At 36.0% G+C, this 24,514-nt stretch overlaps 1 protein-coding gene across 1 annotated transcript in view; it reads left to right on the top strand.

Moving 5' to 3' along the window:
• The window catches only part of Oatp74D (Organic anion transporting polypeptide 74D), a 75,319-nt gene that overhangs the window by 40,544 nt on the left and 10,261 nt on the right, over nucleotides 1–24,514 (top strand). Inside the window, exons 3-7 of the mRNA XM_018505843.1 lie at nucleotides 16,749–17,208; nucleotides 17,517–17,896; nucleotides 19,841–20,064; nucleotides 20,373–20,513; nucleotides 22,083–22,205. Of these exons, the coding sequence (XP_018361345.1) occupies nucleotides 16,888–17,208; nucleotides 17,517–17,896; nucleotides 19,841–20,064; nucleotides 20,373–20,513; nucleotides 22,083–22,205 (1,189 nt within the window). The 5' untranslated portion in view covers nucleotides 16,749–16,887. The remainder of the gene's footprint in view (nucleotides 1–16,748; nucleotides 17,209–17,516; nucleotides 17,897–19,840; nucleotides 20,065–20,372; nucleotides 20,514–22,082; nucleotides 22,206–24,514) is intronic.

Genomic DNA, 24,514 nt, shown 5'->3' with positions numbered 1-24,514 from the left:
TCGACAAGAATAGACAGTTGTTAATATATTACTCTGGAGTTAATTCAAAACTAAATATTTACCACTCAAAGTATATAATACGTTACACATATTTATATTTACTTTCTGAAACTCTTAGAACCGATTGTTCCATTTTCGGATAAACTATGTGACAATTTATCTAATGTATAAAAGAGTAAAAGTAAGAGTAAAAATGGAACAACCCAACCTTAGAATGAATCTCACTCTAAAGAGTGAATTCTCACTCTTAGAGATTGAAAATTGAGCCTTTTTTTCAAAATTGGCTCAATTTTTGCTCTTTAGAGTGAGATTTCGTTTCAAAGAATTTAGAGAGTAAGAAATTTTTTATTTTAAAATAAATTTGATATTACTAATAATATAAAAACTAATATAAAAACGTTTAGGCTTTATTACTCTGTTCGATTTATTAAAGTCTCATTACTTAAAAATATTAAACGATTTAACGGAACGAAAAACTTTGATTCGGTACGAAGATCATTCGTAGAATCTTATGCTTATAAGTCGATATGTTGTTTATGATAGATGCATCTATCGGGCATTCTCTAAGCATTGCACGTGCCTTACTGGTCAGTGGTCTTATTTTGCGAAATTATTGCCACGATAGGCACTAGTCCGGGTCAGACCAATTCGCTTCATTAAGCGGAGCGTGTACAATGCATCACACGTACGTGTCACTTGGTTACGAGGTGATACTGCCTGCCCCGCGTTTACACCTACGCGTGGTTTATGACAAGCATGTGGGGCAGGTCGCAGCTGTGTACCTGCTGCACCACAAGTGCTCGGCACTTGTAATGTGCGCGACAGATTATTATTTCATTTGCCGTACTTTGTAAAACGACCATGCGACGAGGAGCGTTTATCGTAAGACGCTAATTTTCCTCGAATTAATGTGAGGTGCAATTATATTACAAATATTTTACGTTTTAAAATTTAAAAACAAAATATACTCCGAAAAATATAAAACTAATTATAACATTTTTTTTTAGTTGTATAAAAAGTGATTCTCTTATAAATTTTCATTATTTATTTATTAATATATATACTAAATTATATTTTATATATGTATATTAATAATAACTCAATATTAAAATAAAAATAATTATATATAATATTTGTGAAGTAAGTTATCGAAGAATATATATACATATTATCTATCTAGAACATTTATTTTAATATTAGATAATATATTTAAAAAATTAACAAATTTATCAGTTTAGATTATACTAATATTATACTATTGTATATGTATTTAGTATTTTAGCATACAAATTGTTTTCTAATTTTGAGAAGCGCGTATTGAAAATACTTCGTAACCAGGACTATCGCAGATCTAAAAAAAATCAAGTATAATTATACACACATAACACGCGAGAGTTACTTTTTGCATGTATAGAGATAAAATCATTGCAAATTTATCTTATTGTCAAGTCCTACGTACCCGTTGTACATTACTAATTCGAGCCATATACTTTCAGAAGCAATTTTACATGCCCCTATTTGCATTCTCGAGACGAGTTTTCACCAAAGCTTCATCGGCTTCCATCGGATTGTCGCGTGTGAAACTGTACACGAGCCGCGTGAATTTTTTCGTTAAACGCGAAGACACGCAAACTACGTGTCATTTGGTCGCTGCAGCACCTACGCGATCACGCTGACATCGACAGTGGGCCGGATGGGTGGACCGATCCGGTTGCGGCTCCCGCGTATCTGCTGCACCGCTGCACCGCTGCACCACACCGGCACCGCAGCGGCCGAGGTCATCCGGGCAGCGCCTCTTATCCTCGGTCTCGCTCCGATCGTCTCGCATAACCATGTCGGCTTTTTCACTTTCTTTCACTCTCCTCGTCACTCGATCGCCAAACTTTCGCGCCTTGTTCTTTCTATCTCTGCCAGAAGTTTAGTTAATTTTTGTACGATGAATCTTAAAGTCGTTGTTGCGTTTATTATTCACATGTTTAATAAGATGTTATTACGTTTTTCTCTTTACATTTTTGTTCTATAAACTTGTAATAGTATTGTACAATTACATATTTGTGCAAATTTTAAGTGTATAGTTTTATAACTTATTTAGTTATAATTTTAGGTACATAAAAAAATAAAAATCTCATATTGAGGAGGATTTGTACTCTTAGGATTATCATCTTTCTTTAAGTTTGTTCCAATTTTAAATTTGTATCGTTTTGTATCGAAATCTCACATATATTTTTATTTATTATCACTAATTATGTAGGTTTTATGAATATTGTGGCATATGTAAAGATTTCGATCGCATCTTGTATTTAATATTTCGAATATTTTTTCCTTAACTCTGCGGTGGAGTTGTGCAATTTTTGCGTAATAGCATTAAGCGAAGAAGCAACGAAAGGGTTACGCCCGCGAGATGACCCCCTCCGGAAAGAGCTTCTCCAGTCTCGAGATCCATGTTTTTCCAGGAACGTTTCCTCGGATCCATTACGACCTCTCTCGAACGATTCATTTCGAGTGCCCCTTTAACGACGTAACGAAGAATCCACCGCGCGAATGTCATTTCCGCGAATTCATTAAGGTTGACGCGCGCGGTGTAAACTCGCACGGAGTGCAGTCGCATAGTTACTGAACGCTTAAAATAAACGCATGATGCGTGAGCCCGAGCCGAGCGATTTACACGTGTGCACGCACGTGAGTGCACGCATGCGACGCGTTGAGACGACGGAAACGAGTAGGTCTTGGATTGTGAGCTGCTCAGACAATCGTCTCTAGTCGTTTCTAGTCGCTTTGAAGACGTTGCATTGAGAAACCAACGAAGGAACTGACGTTTTCTGTGTAACATTATATATGTATACAGTAGCTAAAAATTTTGTGTTTAGTCGATGTATAAAATTATTACGTAAGATTTCTCAAGAAAAATTTCTCCAAGAATTTCGATAAAATTAAGAATTATCTAAGTACATTAATTAGATTATATTCACCAATTTCAATCACATCTTCTACGGTCAATCTTCTGAAAATCAAGAAGTTAGAAAGTAATGTCCTTCGAGATCTTGAGGTTCGCGGCAATTTTGATTACGAAAAAATTATAAGATTGACGTAGTGCACGGCTCGAATCAAATTTGTACCGACACACCTGTGCGTCGTATCCATCTGTCTGGCATAATCCACTCCCTGCAATGTGTTCGTTTATAGAAGTGAACGTATACGTATCTCTTACCCGCTCTCTTGAAGTATTCAGGACCAGTCTAGAAAGAAAGGAAGAGACAATGCATTCACTTTAATTGAGTTTATGCGCGTCTTTCAATGCTGAAGGATGTCGGTTGGACATGGAACAAAGTAAGGAGAGTTGATAAGTTAAAGATGCTCTTCAACTTATTTCAACTTATTTTTCTTTATTAATATAAATCTTAATGTCTACATTATAAGAGTCTTTGCATGCTGCATTTAACTGGAATGAGAAGTGAGATTTCGAATTAAAAGCTTATTGTATCAAAAGCTAAATGTATAACGAGTATGAAGCAATAAGCAGGAACTATTTAAAAAAAATAATGTATTTGTCTATTCGAATAGGCTGATGCAATTACAGTGATACTTGAGTCGATTTAATATTTCATTTTACTTTTCACTATTAATAATTTTTTCATTTGAATTATACATGTTTCACTAAAATTCATATTTGACATTCGCTTGAAATATGACGTAGAAATAATTTCTTTGTCGCAGAGCAATTAAAGTTTAAAAATGTACTCTTCTCTTTTTTACATAATCCAAAAATTCGAATGCTTGCATTAAGAATTAAATTAATTGAATTAAAAAATTTATTTTACTAATATAATATGCATTGAATTATTATTATGTACATGAAATTATTATATTATTAATAATAAGTCAATTAAATTAATTAATAGATTAAATTGGAGTAAAAACTATTTTTATGCTAAAATAATTATAGTAACTAATAAAATTGGAATAATTTCATGATTATGGAACTTGATAAATCGAGTTAAGTGAATCATTGAGTGGAATTTTGACGTAAAATCGGATTTACCCTACGGTCAGATAGAGTCGCCGTGTAGAGAAAGACACGTGAATTATTATTGCCAAGAGAGCGATGAAACCGCAGGAAACTGCCGTGAATCAACCGAGACCTTGATGCCAATGCACCTTTGCAAATTATTCTCGAGGATCTCACTTGCGCCACGATGCAACCCTAGAACGTGGGATGCAGTATATGCATATGAGTCGCGACGGTGTATCAGTTTTAGTGTGCCGTAAGCCAGTGTATTACACCACGCAGGTTCCTTTAAAATTAACTCGTAATGACTCTGTAAGACTCATCGCTGTAAATTAGCGGGCATCACGGGAAAGCAGCAAACCAACCGAAATTGTCGAAACGACCTCGGTAATTTTAGTGATGCAATCGAGATTTCTGAGCGGCTTTCTGAGAGAATAAGCGAAAAAGTAATGCTTGTGTGTAGGTCGACGAGTACAAATCCGAACCGGTTCATGTATCTGAAAAATTTTTTAGCCTAGTCGTTCGTGATTGATGCATTTAGCTTGTCCTTACAGAATAGCTTGAGTTATTTATTTTCTAAGACGTACTTTGTAATCGACCAGCGATAAAGAATCATTGTTTGCTGATCGGTACTTGGATTGTCGAGCTGGTTACAATGAAGCGTATCCAGTCAAAGAGGCGTGATCCACCATCGATGAGAAAGCAGTAAGAAAGAGAGAATAGCTTGCAAGAAAACGGTTATATCTCAGGTCTTGAGAGGAAAAAGACGACGGCCATGTAGGCCTGGCCATGAAGGAGACCTAGCTAGGCTCCATGTTAGTCGTCTCGCGTACTCACCGGAGTTCGCGCAAAGTCCGTAAAGTCCTCAAATCGGGAGTGGATAACCGGTCATTGGGTCCGGCCGCATCTAATTCCCGCGACTTGTCACAAAAAGCGCACATTGTTGCGCGCCTCACAATAGCCCCGGCGCACACGCACGTACTCGAATAGCTCACAAATACCCCACGTTAGTCTAACCGCCACAAACTAGCACACGTTACTGCACGCGCGTTGCATAGGCGATGTAATAATAGATTGTATTCACGGTCCCGTGTATGCTGCGGTGGTGCACGGCCCCCACCGCAAATTACGGACAATCATCCCCGCCGTGCGCGCTATCCGTATCATCCTTTTTTTTTGGCAAATAACACACTGCTTGCATCTACAGGGCGTCCATAGATGAAAGACGCAGAGTTGGGAATCTTGGACGTATGTTACCGTGGCGGAAATAAGATTCGAACTTAAATAGAATTACTATGACATGATTTCTTACGATTGATAATTTTAATTTAGGATCGAGAGTTATCGTGACATTGGGTGAAGCTTTTTCAATAATGTAGTAACTCCTGCTCGAGTTAAGAATAATACATTGGGATTCACTATTTTAAGTTAGGTATTAAAAAATCAATTTATTTTTACAGTTTCTTTAGAAGAGTTTTTGTTAATTTCAAGTAAAATTCACATAAGTGACTTAGCCGGTAATTTAATTAAAATTATATATTGCTTATTTGTACTATACTTTTGCCAAAAATATATATTGTAAAGTCAGGAAAAATTTAGTTATATTTGAACGTAAACGAAAAATAATTAGAAAAATAATTGTGACGCAAATTATCAATCGCCTTTATAGTATTTTTCTATATTATTTTAAGGGAATTCACAAGACTCGAATCGCTTCCATTCTAATCTGACCACCCTGTGGTCAGCCCTTCACCGTGACTAGCGTGGCACGAAGTAGATATCGGGGAGAGCAAGTATTCTTTACTACGTTGTGCAGTCCGCAGCTCATGGAAGCACGGACACCTACGACCTGACCACACGCAATCCTCTCGTCCTGCCTGTTCTCGTCTTCCCTCATCCCGCCTTACCCTTTTCCATTGCAATTGATTTACAAACCCGTATTAAGCTTACGTACGCGCTCGAATTGAGCAGATGGCTGGCGGACGAGCGCGGGATGTCTTTGTGCTACGATCGCGAGCTAAGTGCGAAATTATTGGGGGGCTTGATGCATCAGCAAGAAGGAGAGAAAGAGAATCGTGATGCGCGATAGTTTGCGTGAAGTCTGGAAAATCGCACTCGGATATCGGTAATAAGTAGGTAACTGATACTACTTTTATATTATATAATGTGTTTCCACAGAAGGAATTTATAATTCTTTATTTGTATACATAGATATATATATATATATGCAATTTTATATTAACATTATATATAATTATACATTCCATAATAATAATAATAATAATATAATATATGTCTATTTTATATACATGGAAACTTTATGAGATTAATGCATTTCGCTAGTTTGTATTGTATCGAGCTTGAAATAAGAATTTAATTTCGCGCAGATATTGCCATTGCGAAGAAGATTCGATTCGCGAAGACTTCCGAGCGCGGATAAGATTGCATTGTTTAACGAAGTAGGTCGAGCGCGCCGTCCTGCTTTCGCGATACATTTTCTACCGACAGCTTTCGGGGTGGAGGAGTATTTCATATTCTCGCTCTCCTTCAATCCTGCGCTTTCTTTTTGTGCTCACGCGGGATCGTTATTGCGAGCTTGCGCATTATGTTTCGTGTCAGCTCCACCGTTAGTCAACTTTTGCGCCAACTTCCTCCACGAGCGCGTTTGTTTCAATCCTCAATGGTCCTTCCAGGCTTCGTGAAACTTCTCTGTGCCTCATTCATACGTTTCCATATAGATTTGTACAACCTCCATTGTTAACTAGATGAAAGAGCGCCCTAAATATCCTATATAGGTATTTTCAAGTACTAAACTAGTATTGAATTATTACTTGGAAATATCGCGCAATTTAACTGTCACACGTGTTAAATGCAATTTGCCTGATATTATTACTATGTTTTAAAGAACGAGGTTGTTATTATTTATGACTTGTTATTGATATATTATCTTTATAATAACTTACATTACCAATTATAACAATTCTGATTATTTGGTTGCGACGTATATGAAAAGATTTGACAAAAATAAACAATGTGCAATATGGTAATATGAAATAATTTAATTATATATAGTAGGATGAAAAACATCGTTTTCTGTTGATGCCAACGAATCATAATGCAGCACAAGAGAATACGATAATTTTGCTGAGTAAATATGTCATGAAAACGACAAAGTTCGCACCTTTTGACACTGGCGAAATGAAAGAGAAATACGAAAAACTCTTCGTCGCAAAACATCCAGCAATGCATATCGTGCTGTTACAAGGAATAGCGCGATGCACTGACAGCGCCCCGAATACATTCGTCGTTCTCGTTTCTCGCAGTTTTATCATCTCGTGAAAGAGCAACGAACGACTCGACGCACCGCCATTGTGGTCCATTCGCACGCGTTCATTCTTTATGCAACCAAGAATGATGCGTTTCGCTCGTACTTCAGTGTATTTCTGCGTATACAAAAATATTTCTCTCTATATCTATTATTTCCAGCGTAACTTCGTTTTTTAAAATATGTCATTTTATGCCACTATTTTCTGTAAATAATAACAATTCCCATGTTTTCACGCACATATTCGCGCAATAATCGATGCAGCTAATGCAGTAATAAACTCGACTCTAGTGTAATTTATGAAAGACAATATACACGGAGAATTACGCGAATTGTAATCTAAGGGAATTTGCGAGAGAGTCATAAGCGATCAATCTACAACGCAGGAATTTTGCGACATTGCTGTACCTATATATTCTCCCGTAGGCATCTCATAATCGAATATCCCGCTCTTCAACGTTCGAAGGAAAAAAGATGTAAAAAGTTCCAAAGATTACACGACCCCGAGATGTTGAATTGTTAATATTGTTCGTGTTATACGCGGTTCTCAGAAAGCGGACAAACGATATTCACGATGCAGCAGGAGTAATGTGGGGGGAGGGAAATGCGTTCCCTTTCTTTCGCGTCGCTTTCTACAATAGACTAGGGATCGAGATTCTCCGCTATTCCGCTCCGCGCGAAGCGGGAATTACTTTCGCTACTTTCAGCTCTCCCAACAATGCTGTGATTTAATAGAGACCGTGGCCACGCTCGCGTGAGCGCGCTACTTTCATCTTCCTTCGCTCGCGCGATTACGAGTTTTCTTGCCGTCGTCGTTCGTTTCTGTAACAACGCGTGCCTCGCACATTCGTTCTCAGAGACAACGTCAGTTGAACGTTTAATATTCCATTGTTACGCCCCGTGAGTCAAAGAAATCGTTAACTCGGTTCTTTCGGGTATAAACGTCTGTCTTGTCATTGATCTATGCAATTTGTCTCTCGCACAAAAGGAATAGACGTATTTCCAGAAATTCTCTTTATAGCGTTTACGTCCATGATCTACAAACAATATTTTTCAATGTTATACGTCTGTTTTTTTAAGTACTTATCACTTATTTGATAGAAAAGCGACATATCTCAAAATTAGCAAGGAGAACATTTTTAAAGTTCTAAAATTTAAATCAAAACAACATTTTTAAGGAAAAATTGTATAACTCTAAATATATAGAACATTTTTCTATAACTATTTCAACACCGACAATACTCTTTCACGGTATCTAACTAAACGAAAAAGTCTCTTTCCTATAAATAGTTATTGCAAACTTGATAAAAAAACAAGCGATATTATTACAAATGTTCGTTTGTTTTTCAACAAAAATATACGTCTTTAGAATTGATTTCTCAAAAATATTAATTTTTTAGTTGTTTGACACTTTTCTGTCAAACATGCGATATGGCGATATGTGTACTTATGGATATCTACAATATCCAGTACACTTTTCATATTACGTGGTAACTACATTCATAACTGACGATTTCTCGAAGTTTGCGCGGAATGCGTCGTAACTACATTTCTCGATTTCTTGACTCTTGTCTTCAAAACGTCCGGCTGTGGCGTCGAGTCTTCAAGTATTCACTTTCCACATTTTCGCGACGGGGGGCTCCAAGATCGGATATCGTGCCCATCGGAGCGATACGACCCAATCCGCAGAGTGCAATTTCACGAAGGGCGGTTATCGCATGCCGTAACGGCGATTCAAGTTGCGACACTTCTCGCATGGATGACGTTTCGTTGGATACGGCGTGGTTCGAAAGTTGCCATCGAAGTTTGTTTCGAAATTGCACAGTCGCGCGATCTGATCGCGATCTCCAAAAAAAAAGATTACAAAAAGAAGGAATAAAAAAAATTGGAAAGGAGGAAGAAACGGAGCGTGCAGTAATGCCAGCGAGCGCGAGTCGCACGATTTGTCTCAGATTTTAAGTTCGTACACCATGCATCACGAGCCTACCCACAATAATTTATTACATTTGATGCGAATACAGCTATGGGGTGTCTCAAAGAAAACGTAAGTTTTATTAACGTTCGGTCGTTTTATATCTTTTTCTTAAGGTAACTCCTAAATGAAGAACAATCGAGAATAGAAAATTTTTTTTACAATTAAGTAACAAGATTTAAACGTTTATTTAAATTTATATATATATATATATATATACATATACATGTATATTTAACTTTATTATAAATGCTAATTCTTAAAATAACTTATATATTTAGTAACTTTTTTAAATTTGTCAATAAATCTGTTATTAAAATTTAAGGCGTATTAATAGAACACCCTATGTGTACATGAATTGTAATTGAATTAGAATGCGATCCGATCTGATCTAAACAACATGCTGAATCAGGCGATTGGATGTAAACAATAATAAAATACGCGATTCGAATGCTCAGGTGTCGGGGAAATCGAACGGGATCGAATGCATCTAATCTCTCTCTCGCTCTCTCGGTCTTTATAAGTGCATCCAGGTACTCTGCGAACGTCGTTCGTCGATCTTGTGGGTGGATAGCCGTGTACTTTCATCCTGAACGGTAATTTATCATTCGTATATCTCATTACGGCAATATGTAACGAAATCGCCGAGATATTGCTGGATTTATAGTAAGAAGGTGTGAACGTTTTCTAAATGTTACTATGACGATGAACCCAGTTCTATGGAAATACTCTGTACCGATAACAGTATTTGCGATGCGATATGGTAGATAAACAATAATTCATCCTTATCTGTCATGTTGTGTATTTTTATCTTACGCTTTTAACCTGGAATTTTTAACTTGAAATTATCTCGCAATAAAATTATGATGCAGAAATGCGTGTTGTGTGTACAAGTTTCAGAACACTTTTATACATTTTAATAATTTAGAAAATTTCTGTATTAAATACTGGTTATATTTAATGTTGACCGTAAAATAATTTATAATTTAGAAACGAGCTTTGCCGTGTGCATTCGATATTATTTCACCGTCGAGATTTCATTGTCAAGAGAAAACGAGATTATAAGCGTCTCTTTTTGCGGCATTGTAATAGCTATGGTAACAACATTGTTGGGATACGCAGTCTAGGAAACGGTGAAAATTTTTTTTAAACAACGCGACACCGACATGGGACGAGTGCACCGAGTGAACTTGACAGATGGTTCTTTCGCTTTTTATCGCGAATGTGCACGTAACGTAGGGGCCTGTTTATACACAAGTTTATCAATGTAATACGCCGCTGCAACGCGTTTACACATAACCCATTTGAGATCGTCGCCCGCATAATTCATTTCCCTCCACCTCCGCTAATGGCGAAATGCAAGATGCAGCAAACAATACGACAGCTAAACAAATTATAACTGTTAACAAGAAGTGATGATACTTTTTTCTGGAGATTAAAACTTTAATCAAAATATTAATTAAAGAATTTTGCGGGAAGAGAGGGTAAAATGAGTGAACACGAGTTGAAGAAAGACGAAGAAAGATATTTGTTAGAAATCTGCAAACCACGTTTATCGAACCGTTTATTACATTGAATAGAATCGCAGAAATAACGAGCAATCCGAACTGTCGAAATACCTGTTGTATATAATCTGAAAATCTTTCCGACATTGCACTTTGTGAGAGATTGACTGCACTCACACATTGTAAGCAATAAATTATCAACTTAATTTAATACAAGTCGATCTCGCCTTTCGTCTCGAATTAAATGGTTTAATAAATTCGATCGTTCGATACGCTGATATTACCGTCTACAATACATTTGACTGTACAGGCGTGAATTAAAAGCATGATTAACAAATTACGAAACGTACAACTTACGAGTATAAGAACGTTTTGGTGATTTTTTTTTCAATGAACGATTATAGTTGCAACGTTGTGACTGGGAGAACGCTGCCGCGTGTTAACGCTTTAAATAGCAATTTATGTGTTCGCCAGAGTGTTGAATTTATCTTTAAGATTGTTAGTAGCGATTACATTTTTTAACGAAAGTGCATCAGTCTTTAAAACTGAATTGTATATCTAAGATAAAAATCGTAGACTTTGATATCGACTCGCTTAAATATTGATTCACTCAGATATTTCTGATAATAAGTCTTTCTTATGTAGTACCTTATAATATTCCATGTTACTTTGGCAGTAAAAATTAATTAATGATGAAATCTATAGTTGTGATTAATTAAACATTTATGATTTGTCCATTAATTTATTACTTAAGAATTCAAATTGTATGCCTAAATGAATTGAGGTATGAATTAATTAATTCAAGTGAATAGAAAACTGTAACTCATCCTTTAGACGCAACATTAAAGCGAATTCATAAATTTTTAAGTCAATTCAAATCAACACATATTGATCTATATTTAAATATCTGTGACTACCGTCAATAATTTTCAACTATGCCGGCTGCTCTGGACAAATGGCCTCTTTTGAATCGCTCTGTATGACAACGTGCTACACGCTGGCATTGAGGTGTAGTCTAAGCAGAATAGGCTAACTAACCAACTAACCACGAGACCACGTCAGTAGGACAGTGAAAGGCGACCTAGACCAAGTCTCTTTCCAGCCACTGCATGGCGTGGAGTTGAAACTTAACAGAGGGAGAGAAAGAGAGAGAGAGAGAGAGAGAGAGAGAGTGAAAAAGCGCACGTGTCCCACGCGTGTGTGTTTACCAACACGCGCGGCCACGTGCAGCGCGTGTGCGGCACGTGTCAGTGTGCATATACGCGTACTGACACTACTGACCGGTGCGGCAGGGAAAAATGGAGTTGCAGCGGCGCGGGAGTTGCCGCTCGCTCGCGCGGATATTTTAATGCCTCGCCGGGCGCTGTCGGAAGTGCAGTTAAAGCGTCGTTAACGTTAAGCGTAAATTATTCCACGCACATTCCACGACACGCGGGGGAGACCTTATACAGCAGCATAGTTCACCACGCAAACTCGTCGAAGGCCTTGTAGCCCTTTGCGATTTAACCAGGTCGGTCGATCGAATCTCGCGCGACCCCGGAAATACCTGGCGTGCGTGCTCCACCCTTTCGGTTCTCCAAGGCTTACGCGACGCGATACTCGATTATCGTCTTCCACAGAGATCTTTATCCTACGGTGTACGCAAGTGCGTACGCACGTACGTGGGCTTCCCTGAGAACGATTACGAGATATTTGAACCTCCATTCAAACCTACGGGTGACATACCAAGAACAATTTATTACCGGAAATTTCTTCCCCGTTTGTTGCGTGGAACCGCACCTGGTTCCACGTCACTCGAAGGAATCGTAGACAAAGTCACGTTTTCATACGGAGGTCGCCCGCCCGCGCCGGTGTGAATGACTGACGCCGACGTTCTGGAGGACACACCAGCGTGTAGCGTGTAATTATTTGAAAGTATAAAGAATGCTATGTTTGCCGGAATTTTATCATATTTCCGCTGCTGCGTAGTAACCCGTTTAATATGTTATGCGTAATATATTAAAACGCGACGATTTAAGAAAAAGGAAATTAAAAAATGTAATTTGATTATTCTTATCAATCAGTAGATTATAATTAGTTTCAATGTCATGAAACGATGTGCGAATTCGGAAACAAGTAGATAAAGTGTTAATTCATGGAATTGTTCGGTATAGGAATTGAAAAAAGATTCGGCAACTTCCAGACAGATTACGCTTTATTTTTTAAAGAATAATATATTATTATTGGTTCTTTTTTTGTGCATTTGTTTTTCTTAGACCAAGCTGTGAAAAAGGTGTAAGATAATTTTAAGCGACTGAAATTGCTATAATACATCCGAACTCTGCCTGATTCCTACGACTGATTCACTCTTGAGATATTTGCGGATCGGAGCTGGTTCTACAGAAGATTTTCACTCTGAACGTAGATGAGAGGATGGGCGGGAAAGAGGTAGGGGCGGACGACTTGTCCGAAAAGGATTTACGATCGGCAAAAACGCGCTCTCGCAGAATTTCGCCATTGCAGCCGGCCGACCAACCGTCCGAGGCGACGAGAGAGTCGGCCGGCGCTTCGGTCCTTTCGATTTCGTTCTCGTTGCGGGATTGTAACTTTGATGCCCGACTCTTGCCGCGAGAAAAGCACAAAGATAAAAATAACAATTTTCGACGACCTCCTTGGCTGCCAAAAGAAGAAAGTTTGTTGACGTTCGCGGAGAGAGAAATTAATACAATCGCTGTATAATTTTAATCAAGATATGCAATGATAATGTGTAATTATGTACTAATTATTAACTAACACAAATTTTTTAATATCAATTTTGTGAGATGTTGAATTAAAGCATGTCTGTTTTACAACTCATAATTATTACGTATTGAAAATATAATTATTACGTATGGTAAAAAGAATAATTGTAAAAGCATAATTTATATAATTTACTGGCATAGAACGAGATTTTTGAATATTACAAGATTATCTGATATACGCTGATAATAAGAAATGACGGAGGCGTCAAGTCTACATCTGTTTTCAAGAGGGCCGCAAACTGCATCCTAATTTTCACACATGCACAGTGCATGCTGGTGAATGGCGAATGTTATAGGGTCAATGGCGCGTAGAAACGGCATCGTAGTACCGTAAACAGATTCGTATTCTTAGACAGGATTTTAGGGGTCAGCCACCATACGCTGTTAAGCCATTAACGACGATATAAAATCTACTCGCTAACACGCGCGACGATGTTCCGCAATTTCCGCGCTGTTTATTCAGCGTTGCTGGTAGATCGTATGGCGAGTGTCTGCTCTACGACTGAAAATAGCAATATCTATTAATTCCGCGAACGATTTCATCCATCTGTTTCGTTAGTTTTTTGTTGTTGATAAAATTAACAGCTTGGAATCAAAACAACGGTATACTTTGATATGGCAAGTAAATACAGACATTATGAAACTGACAAACATTATCAGACATGTATGACTACTTCTTCTATTTTGAAATAATACGATTTAATCACTTCATCAAGTATATCAAGATAATAAAATGTGTTTTAACAGTATTCTATTTAGTATTTATTAAGATAATATATTGATATATAGTAGTAGATACCTATATATATTATAGTCAGACATAAAACTGTTCTTTTCTACTTTGAAATGATATGGAAGACTATTTCTTTTATTTAGAGATAATATAATTTCGCTTTATTAGTAACAAACTAATAAAATGTTTTTAAAGTATTATGTATTTATTCGTAATATTTATTTACATAGCATATTGATATAGAAGTAGATACAAACATTATATGGTCAGACATATAAGACAGCTGTTTCTATTACCTTGAAATATGTGATCTTATTACTTTTAGTATCGAGATAATAAACTATTTCTGACAATATTATATCTATTCGATATTTATTTAGGTAATATTTTGATATGCAGCAGATATAGATTACAGACATTGTTAGAAATGTAAAAAACTGTCCCTACCATTTACAATTACAAATAATATGATTTAATCAATTCAATGTTAAGATATTTTTAAATGTATTATCCCTCTCAAGTAACATATTATTTATACATTATCAAGAATTATGCACAATTTTAAACTTAAAACATGTAAAAATTAAAAAATAAATGTCAAATACTTACGTAACTTAAAATCCGTTTCAAACAAATTTAACTTTTACGTATTGATATTTGAGAGCGTTTATAAAACTATGTTTATCTTTTGTATTTTTGTAAACTGCATGCTTAAATTTCTTACATAACTTTGTTTAAAGTTTATTTTAAAGTAAGGATGTTAATAAAGTAAGAATACTGATTATTAGTACTTGTGTCTTGATTTACGATCGAGTTTGCATCGTGAGTACGTATTTTCGAGCGCGTAAGTCGACGTGTAACTGCGAAGAAATCTCGAAGCGAAAGTGAGAACGTGTCTTCGCCGTCACACATATTCAGTAGCGTTCTAGTGCACAAACTCCTACTCGCGCTGTCAGTGAAAACCGCTGGTGCGATAGCCCGTGGAATGGAACGCAAGGGAAATGAGGAAAATCGGGCACCGATGAAAGTGAGAGGACGCCGGCTACAGGGTGTCTCAGGCGGCTTATTCCGCAGTCGACCGCGAGAGAAAGGAGTTCACCTCTAATGGAGTGGCTGGTCCAGTCGGTCCGCGCGATCGATGGAAAACGAAAAAGGCACAGTGGCGGAGGTTGACCGTTAGCGAACTTTCGGAATCTTTTCATTTTGTCCAAGTTTCAAAATACAACTAAAAGAAGATACAGTCGTAACGGTGCGTGAAATAATCGAAAACAAAAAGGCATAATGGCGAGAAAGACATTAATGATCGTTTTGAAGTTTTGAAAATTTTTATTATTCTAGCCACAAAATGCATTTGTGAGAAATGCGATATCACATAAAGAAATTAAAATATTGAAAAACAAAAAAAATGCATTACAATTTAAGTTTTTGTATGTAAATAACTGACTTGATAATACAGCTTCTTTAGTAGAATTCTCGAAACAAACTTTTATAGTACATTTACATAATTTTATTTATCGCACTAACAGAAAATAAATTTCTCACGTTCACCAGGATTGTTTTCTCGCTACGCCCATGACCTAGACATCAGACCTACTTGCGGATTCTCGAATGCAGAATTGATATACGCGTTCTACACTGCACGATGACGAACGGATTAAGTCGGAGAGCAACTTTCACGTTTGCTCTCACGCGTGTGATTTTTTCCTTTCTTTCATTTTTATTTTTCTATAACATGCATTGTGCCCTATTATAGCTGGGCGCGCGCGACCGCCTTAAGATTTCGTAAGGCGATTGTTCGAATCGTTACGTCAACGGCGAACTAATTCCATATAATACAATCCGGCTAGGCCTACGGTGTGGAGTCTAGTGTCGTAAAGTTCCATATTTTATACGCCGTAAGTTATGTCCAAATGACATTACTATGCATTACGTCCGAGCGCGCGCTTTCGTCTCGCCGCTTTTCGTCTAACTCGAATTTGATTGGTTGTTATTTATTTGGTTACAAATAAATACAAAGAGAAAGAGAGGCAACTGGGGTGCTCGTAAATCTTTCTCCTGGATAGCAGAGATTGAATAACTACTGGATGCGAACCCTGAAATTTGTGTTCGCGCTCGCGAGAACGCTTAAAGAGATTTCGAGGAAGGCACGTCGGGCGATCTACATGATTACAGTTCTAAATAATGCAGCGAGACGCATAAGTCAGAAATTTGAATTCGCGTAAATTTTTTAGAATGTCGAAAATTACTTAATAATTTTGCCAATTTTTATAACATCGACGCTATTAAACGCATTAAGATAATCGAGATCAAACTTAGAAATTCGAAAGAAGTTGAAATGTGAATTGTATATATATATATATATATATATATACATATATGTATGTATATATGAATATTATTTAATAATTTATTTTTTTCTGGTTACAGATTGATCATTCGAACGTAAGATTTTTGAGAAGCCAAAAGATTCTTCTGACAAGGAAGGATCCTGGCTAGAGTTCGTGAGAGTGCTAAGGATAAAAGAAAGGAACAATCACTTTATCGCGCACACAAAAAAGGGAGAATAATGGCGGGCGAGGACACACAAATTTTGTCGAACGGCAATGTGGAGGCGCTCACAATCATCCCACCGAAGATGACGAATGGGAATGGGCTGATCTGCGGCGACAAGCAGCACAATAACAATGGCTTGATAACGAATGGGAAGTTGCATGGAATCGGCGGTACGGAGAACGGTAATCTGATCGTGCCGGATGAGAGGTCGAGCAGCCTTCACACGGAGTTCGACGATGCCGATGTGTCCTGCGGATGGGGCCCGTGCAGGCCTCACTGGCTGCAGTACTTTGCCACGAAGCAGGCCTTCCTAGTGACCTTCTGCCTTACCTGGGTCAGTACACCAAAGAAATTTTATAATCTTTTAAGTGTAAATAAATTGATTAAAAAATTATTTATAATAGATAACTAGGAATAGAAGTAAATGAGTAAAAAGTAAGAAGTTAAAGGAGACAGTGATAACTATATCAATTTCGAAGAATAATATTAAAGGATTAATTATGTAATTTTTTTTAAAAGGGAAGGACAAAGAATAGGCTTTTCTCTTTATTTATTTTAACGAACAATTTTATTAAATAAAATCTACGAGTTTATCTTAACAATTTGGCATAAAATTATCTTTATATTTTTTTTATTGTATAGGTGCTTCAGGGTATGTATTACACATACTTCGTCTCCGTCATCACGACAATAGAGAAGCTCTTCCAAATCCAGTCAAAGACAACAGGTATTATCATGTCGGCTACGGAGATCGGTCAGATCGGATCCTCCCTGTTATTGACGTACTATGGCGGCCAAGGTCACCGGCCGAAGTGGATAGCCTGGGGCATGATCCTCTTCGCCGTGAGCTCGTTCACCTGCTCGATACCCCACTTTATCTTCGGCGAACAGCTGATTCGTCGACAGAACGAGATGCTGGTCAGCGGCGTCGGACCCGGCACTGAGAGCCGCGGGCCCAACGACACGGATCCGATACCAGCGAATCTCTGCTGGTTCCAGGAAAGGAACAGCACGCTAGACGGGTGAGTGCTACTGTCATAACTCTTCTTCGAGTTATCCTCTTCTATTTCTAAATTCTTAATGAGTGACGCCTTCCGACGATTCATCATAATGAAGAGAGATATCTTCGTTGGCTTTTACCCTCGTGATTAAGTAATAGCTAACTCGACAGTCGTGAATCATCAAAAACACAGGGTATTAGAATCTATTAATCGCAATGGTAGCGAATGTGAGTGTGAAAGGGAAATCGAATTATTCAGAATTATCAGTAATTGTTAAATTAATAGGTTAATGAATCAGTTAATTTAATAAAATTATTGGTTCTATTCGTATTAATGAGATAATGTAGGTATTAATCCACTGATTATTTTAATTCGATTTAATAGCCGTTAGTGACGATTCGTATTTGTAAAATTTATTCCTCGTTTAACAAACTCAAATAACTTGTTGGCTTACTTGAGAAATCAATACAGAAGCATTTATGGTACAGTTGAAGGAAATTTATGATCGTCGCGTTATTACAATGTCTCGCGAAGAAACAAGGCGGCATGCAAACGATCAGCTGCGTTATCGTTTCGGGCGAGATACAATAATCGTTTGCCGTGATAAATACACAATGTAAGGCGGAATACCGCCGAAGTAATGGGTATGCAGTTTTGCCTCAAACTCGTATTATACAAGAACCGGTTTGTCGCATTTCTGCAGGACGAGTTGCACCAGCGGTTCATAATCCGAAAGCAACTAATGAAAAACGAATTGCGCGCTTTATGTTACCACAAAGACCTTTTAGACAGCTGAACGTTTTCGGATAGAAATAGTCTCTTTATCGTTAGAAACAGTTTTGGAAATAGCAAGTAAGAAATAGAATGCGTTATAAAAGGAGGACTATGTTAAGACTTTCTTCAGAAGATAAATGTCTCATATTTATAAAAGATCCTACACGTTTAGTATATTCTTTTAAATAATTCCAAGAGAAACTAGGCTGAAAAATTCTAAATCAATCAAAAGATGAATTATTTTTAAATCTTTTCGAAAATATATATATATATATATAGTTTTTAACTAAAGAATAGAAGTGTACAAATTATACGCGTGTTAATTTTATGTCAGGTATGCTATATCAACGACATAGTGTACGAAGGAAATCGATTTTTATATGAGAGAAAGAAAATGATAATGTGTTTGGTTAACGAGCGAAAAAGTTTGGCCGATAATGTTGTTCTCCGATTATAACAACTGATTCTTCAGGAAGCGCTTCTACATGTGTTGTAATTCTGCTAATTGTTATATAATGAAAATGTCCATTGATTGAGCACAAAAAAATTTCACAGTGGGCGGAATACTTTATACTGATTCACGCAATTTAATGCGGTAATAAAATGGGGCAATGTCGATTACTTATTACGGGACAATGTCGTTTTTCTTGTTATCGCGCTGCAGCTGCGGTTATCATTTCTCGTGAAAAAAAATACCTTATATCCCTTTCATGTAGGCGTTAGCTTCCTGATGTATTCCGGAAATAGTTGTATCCGGAAGTAGTTGATAGAATTTTACTAAAATAGAAATTATCGGCACGAATTTAGATAGCAATAGTTGTGACATATTTATACGTATAAGATAATTTGAATAATTCAATGTTTGAATAATAAAATTACAAAAATCATTATTCTGAATTTATTGCTTCTGTGTATATCCTGATCGACAAAATTTTATTGTCGATGTCAAATCTTGTAAATGCCATTAACCTTGTAATTAAATTTTATTATTTTATTTTGTAATTATAAGTATTAATTTTTCTAACTAAGTAATACATTTACTTCACTCTGATGTTCATTAAAATAATACGGTATACGTGTGTACTATAATCGAGGATTAAGTAACTTGCGTTAATGATCAGTATATAGATTGGATTTATTGCTGTAATTATAAATACTTAATAATTAATTATATATTTTTTTGTCTTGAAGATGGAACGTATCAACGACCGCACCTCAAATTGAATCGTCGGAATACTGTAAAGGCGATTTTCTTACGGAGCAAAGAAGAATACAAAGCAAGATAACTACGGTGGTGCTTGCAATATTTTTTGTATCGTTACTCGGTGTGGGAATGGGTCAAACAGCGGTATATACTCTCGGTATACCGTATATCGATGACAACGTAGCCAGCAGAGAAAGCCCCTTATATTTCGGTAAATCCTTTCACCGATACGCAAGTTACTGTTATATTCTAATCCTTTTCTTTTATATATTAATATAACAGATTATACATTTTAATTAATTTTTAAAATAATTTAATTATTTACTTTTATTATTAAAATATTTATGTTTATTAAATTCTAATTGTTAAAAACAACAATTTTTTAAACATATAAATTACTTTTTCGATGTAATATTATTTTTGTAATACAAATTAAAAGATTTATTTTTCTGTGCCTGCAAATCAGTATCCGATATTTAATCATAGATTTAAGGCTTAAAAAATCATTATGTGCAACAGCGATCACCATCGGAGTACGGATTCTTGGTCCAGCGTTAGGCTTCATCCTCGGTTCCGTGTGCACCATGGTCTATGCGGATTTGTCAAGAAATCCGCAGATTACACCATCGGATCCAAGATGGGTCGGTGCTTGGTGGCTTGGTAAGTTCAAATAAATGATAATATCGAAATTAAAAATAATGATTAGTTCAATTTTAATGATTAAGGATAAAGAAATATTCCGCTTACAATATATATTTGGAGCTTTATAATATTAACAATAACCAACTTATCGAAATTCTCCATAAAACGCTTAATCTTCGATTTTTAATATAGATATGCAAAAAGACTTGATTCGCTAAAAGTTACTTGACCTTCATCGTTTAAATTGTGTAGTTAGTATTACGTGACAAATCTATCTGCAATTTTTATCGCTAGAGTGTACTATTAGTTAAATATCTATTAATCTCTTATGCTCGGTTTTACATCGAAAAATATGTCGAACGATATAAAAATAATTCCTTGAGCGACAACTGATGGCAAAAGTCAATAAACTAGTAATTCACTTTAAGTATGTCTATGCAATTACATTGTCCTTCTGATATTAATAAAAATTTTAAGTGTGCCTTAAGTAATTTTATAAAAAAATGTATTATAACATATATTTATTATAACATATAATTAATAATACAGTAGGAAAGCACACCAATCTGGACATTGATTATCCGGATTTCAAAGATATATTAAAAATGTTCACTAAATGACTAATTTTAACTAATTTTAACAAGTGTAGTTCTATCTATTAATATATTTTTAGTTATTTGTATTTATTTCTAAATGTTTTAGATTAAATTATACATAAATTATAAATTAAGATGTTCAAATTTTATGAAAATATTAGCATATTATTAGTACAGATAGGTACAAATAAAACGCACAGACCAACAGACCTCAACGCAGAAATTCATACGTGATAAATATTTGTATCGCTTGTTTTGTATATTACATGACACAGTGCGGAAATAAACACAAGACGATCCTCGCAACACAGATAATAATAAATCGTTCTGTGGGAAACACTAACTGCGGTAAACTAAATATACAGCAGCAAAGGTATCAGTACGAAGATCCTACAGCATGGATTCGACATATTTAATAAACGTATTCAAGAAAGTAAAGATTGTTGCGCTTGCTGAAAATAAATCGGAATATGAAATTGCTCGTGAAGTGAAGGTATCAGTGACACAAGTTAGAATTATACTTTACAAGTACAAAATACAGAAATCTTTAACTATTAGTTTACCAATGATTAAATTTAGTGAACGTGAACAATATTTTGGACTATTAGAACAAATCTTTAAAGAACGAAATGTAAAGTTATATATTAAGCATGTTCTGGTAATCAAAAATGCAAAAAAACTTTGGGATATTTTGACATTTTACGACTCGTAAGTTAAAATAAGTATATAATTATAATATATAATGTGATATAACACACGTATGTATATATGTTATATATAACATATATATATATATATATATATATAAAATAGTCACTGTGTATGCTTATTGAAAATTTTGTGCGGATAATTAATAGTATACGACAGTTTTATTTGTCTGAATAATTGGTGTGTTTTATTGCGTCTATAATTTGCTATTACAAAGTGACTATTTATTTTGTTTTAATTTTTATGAAGAATCTTTTTATTAATTTTTTATGTGATGTTTCAGGCTTAGTTTTAATATCAGCGATGCTGATGCTTGTAAGCGTTGGGATGTTCGCGTTCCCCCCTCGATTACCTACGAGTCGAACTCCCCCCAGGAGATCGGATTCGCAGAAGCCCAGCTTAAGAGGTAAGTCCTGATTTATTCTTCAGGAATGTCTCCGATCTTTTTCGTCAAGCTAGTCGCTGTTTCGACCGCGCGACATCGAATCTCGCGCCAACTTAATCTATCTTTATAGTTCGCCATAAGCTGCTTTCCGTCTCTCTTTCTTTCATTATCTCTTTCTTCCTTTCTGTCTCGCGATTTCCCGTGCGAATGATCTCGAGAAGTCCTCGGGAGCCAAAAGGAAAATGGACGTGTTGTCCATTCCGTTGTAATATTAATGCAATAATATGCAACGTGTAAATTTAGTTCGTGCTGTATATAATGTCACGCTCGCGCTTTCTTTCTTTCCTTCTATAATTGCAATATGTGCAAATTCCGGTATCTCAACACTTGATGATTTGTCTCACAAATGATGATTTGTACCAGCATTTATAATGAATCACTGCGTGTGATAACGTTGCACGCAGCCGCTGTGAGAATACAAATAGCATAAAGGATTGAAAATTGATTGCGCATTTGAATTTGCCCGATTAAAATTTGAAATATATTCGCGATGTTATATAAGTCTAGAAAATATAATTACTAGTATATACGTACAAATGGCATATGAGATTACAGTATAGAAAAATGAATTCTGAAGGAATATAAATACTGAAAATAAAGGAATAGTAATAGATTTTCTTTTGTATGATTGCTGATAATATTTCTACGTTGATGGCAAGTGTTTTTATTGTGCGTTGAAAAGTTCACGACGAAAGGCGAAATTCTGCACGCTTGCCACTTGCCATAGTCCGCGGATCGAAGGCTAACGAGAATGCAAATAGAAGCCGGAGACAATGTGCTCTTCGTAAGTTAATCGGGAGCTCACGACGAGCGATTTCGCCTACGGCACGAATAATGCTTTCTCTTATACATATATTTACATTGCGTATCAACGATATATCGGTGTGATCTTTGGAACAATTTTTGTCAATTTTTTTAAATTTATTAATTTAATTTTTTGTCGATATTAAATCATTTTTATTTTATAATAATTTTAGAGAGAGAGAGAGAGAGAGAGAGAGAGAGAGAGAGAGAGAGAGAGAATAGAAGTAAATGTATAAGTACTAAAAAATATATAATTGTTACAAACTACAAAAAGATACGAGCGTCGAGCAATGCATTGTATCAAGAGTCTCTACATATAACATTTATTTCCAGCATTAAAAATTTTTGTATATAATCTACTGCTTCGCTGGCTTCAGGTTAAGATGTATATTCAATCTATAACAACCCACGCGTTTAAATCGCCTCCATTATCCAATGACGATCGGGACGCAACAGGATGAATCACTATGCCATATCCGCAGCTGCATCGATATCTCGCGCAAAGTCCCAATATTGGTCCCGCCGTCGTCGCGCGGCGACGAATAATGCATTCATACGACTTTATCTATGCGCATAAAAGAAGGAACGAAGCGATCAGACGATCTCTGAAGCGGTAAGCCTCCGGCGGTTCAAGGTCAATAGCGGATCTAGGTGCCGAGCGGAGAAAATCGGTATCGCCTCTGCCTATATAATATATGCGGGTCCAATCGGGAAAGTACGGCTCGCGCCGAGATTTACAGGTTTCGACACGCCTGTAAAAAAAAATTTGGCGCGCGATTAAGCTCTCTCCATGGAGAATCGTTTCTCGAGCTCCTCGAGTGACTCTCTCGTGAAATTCGGCAACCGTGAATAATCAACTTCATGATTAGATTTCTGCACTTTTGCCGTTTTTTCCCCCTTTTCTCGATGTTTCCAGTTGAACTTGTACTGCCAGAAGTGGCTCTTTGAAGACGATATTTCATGCTTTATTTGCGATCCAATTACCTTGACCCGTTTAATCCTTTGATTTCTCTTAAGCCACTCAAAATGTATTAATAAAAATTTAATACATTATCAAATTAATATGTGTTTAAGTCATTATGTTGGTTGCAAATATTAACACTGTTAAAAAAATAGAAATTTGCTTCCGCTACATGTAATGAAAGCAAATTTCAAGCAGGCACATTACAAATATTTAATGTCAATGAAAATGAAGTTATAAGTAACTTTAATTTAACGTTTACTTACATTAAATTTTATGCAAATCTATATAAAATTCAATAAAAAATGTACTAAATTTAAAAATGTAAAATTTTATAAAACGTACACTAAATTTCATGTACATGTACACAAATATACTTTTTAGTTACAGATACACTGTTAGAAATGTTCTTAAATTTCATTAACTTTTAAGTTACATAATTGAATTTAATTTGAATTTAATTTCATGACATTACATTAAATTTAATGTATTTGTAACTAAAAAG

This window comes from Trachymyrmex cornetzi, unplaced genomic scaffold (genome assembly GCF_001594075.2).
Source record: "Trachymyrmex cornetzi isolate Tcor2-1 unplaced genomic scaffold, Tcor1.1 scaffold214, whole genome shotgun sequence".
In the NCBI taxonomy this organism is placed as follows: Eukaryota; Metazoa; Arthropoda; class Insecta; order Hymenoptera; family Formicidae; genus Trachymyrmex; species Trachymyrmex cornetzi.
The sequence above is the reverse complement of the archived record's forward strand: the minus strand, read 5'-3'. Positions and strand labels throughout refer to the sequence as shown.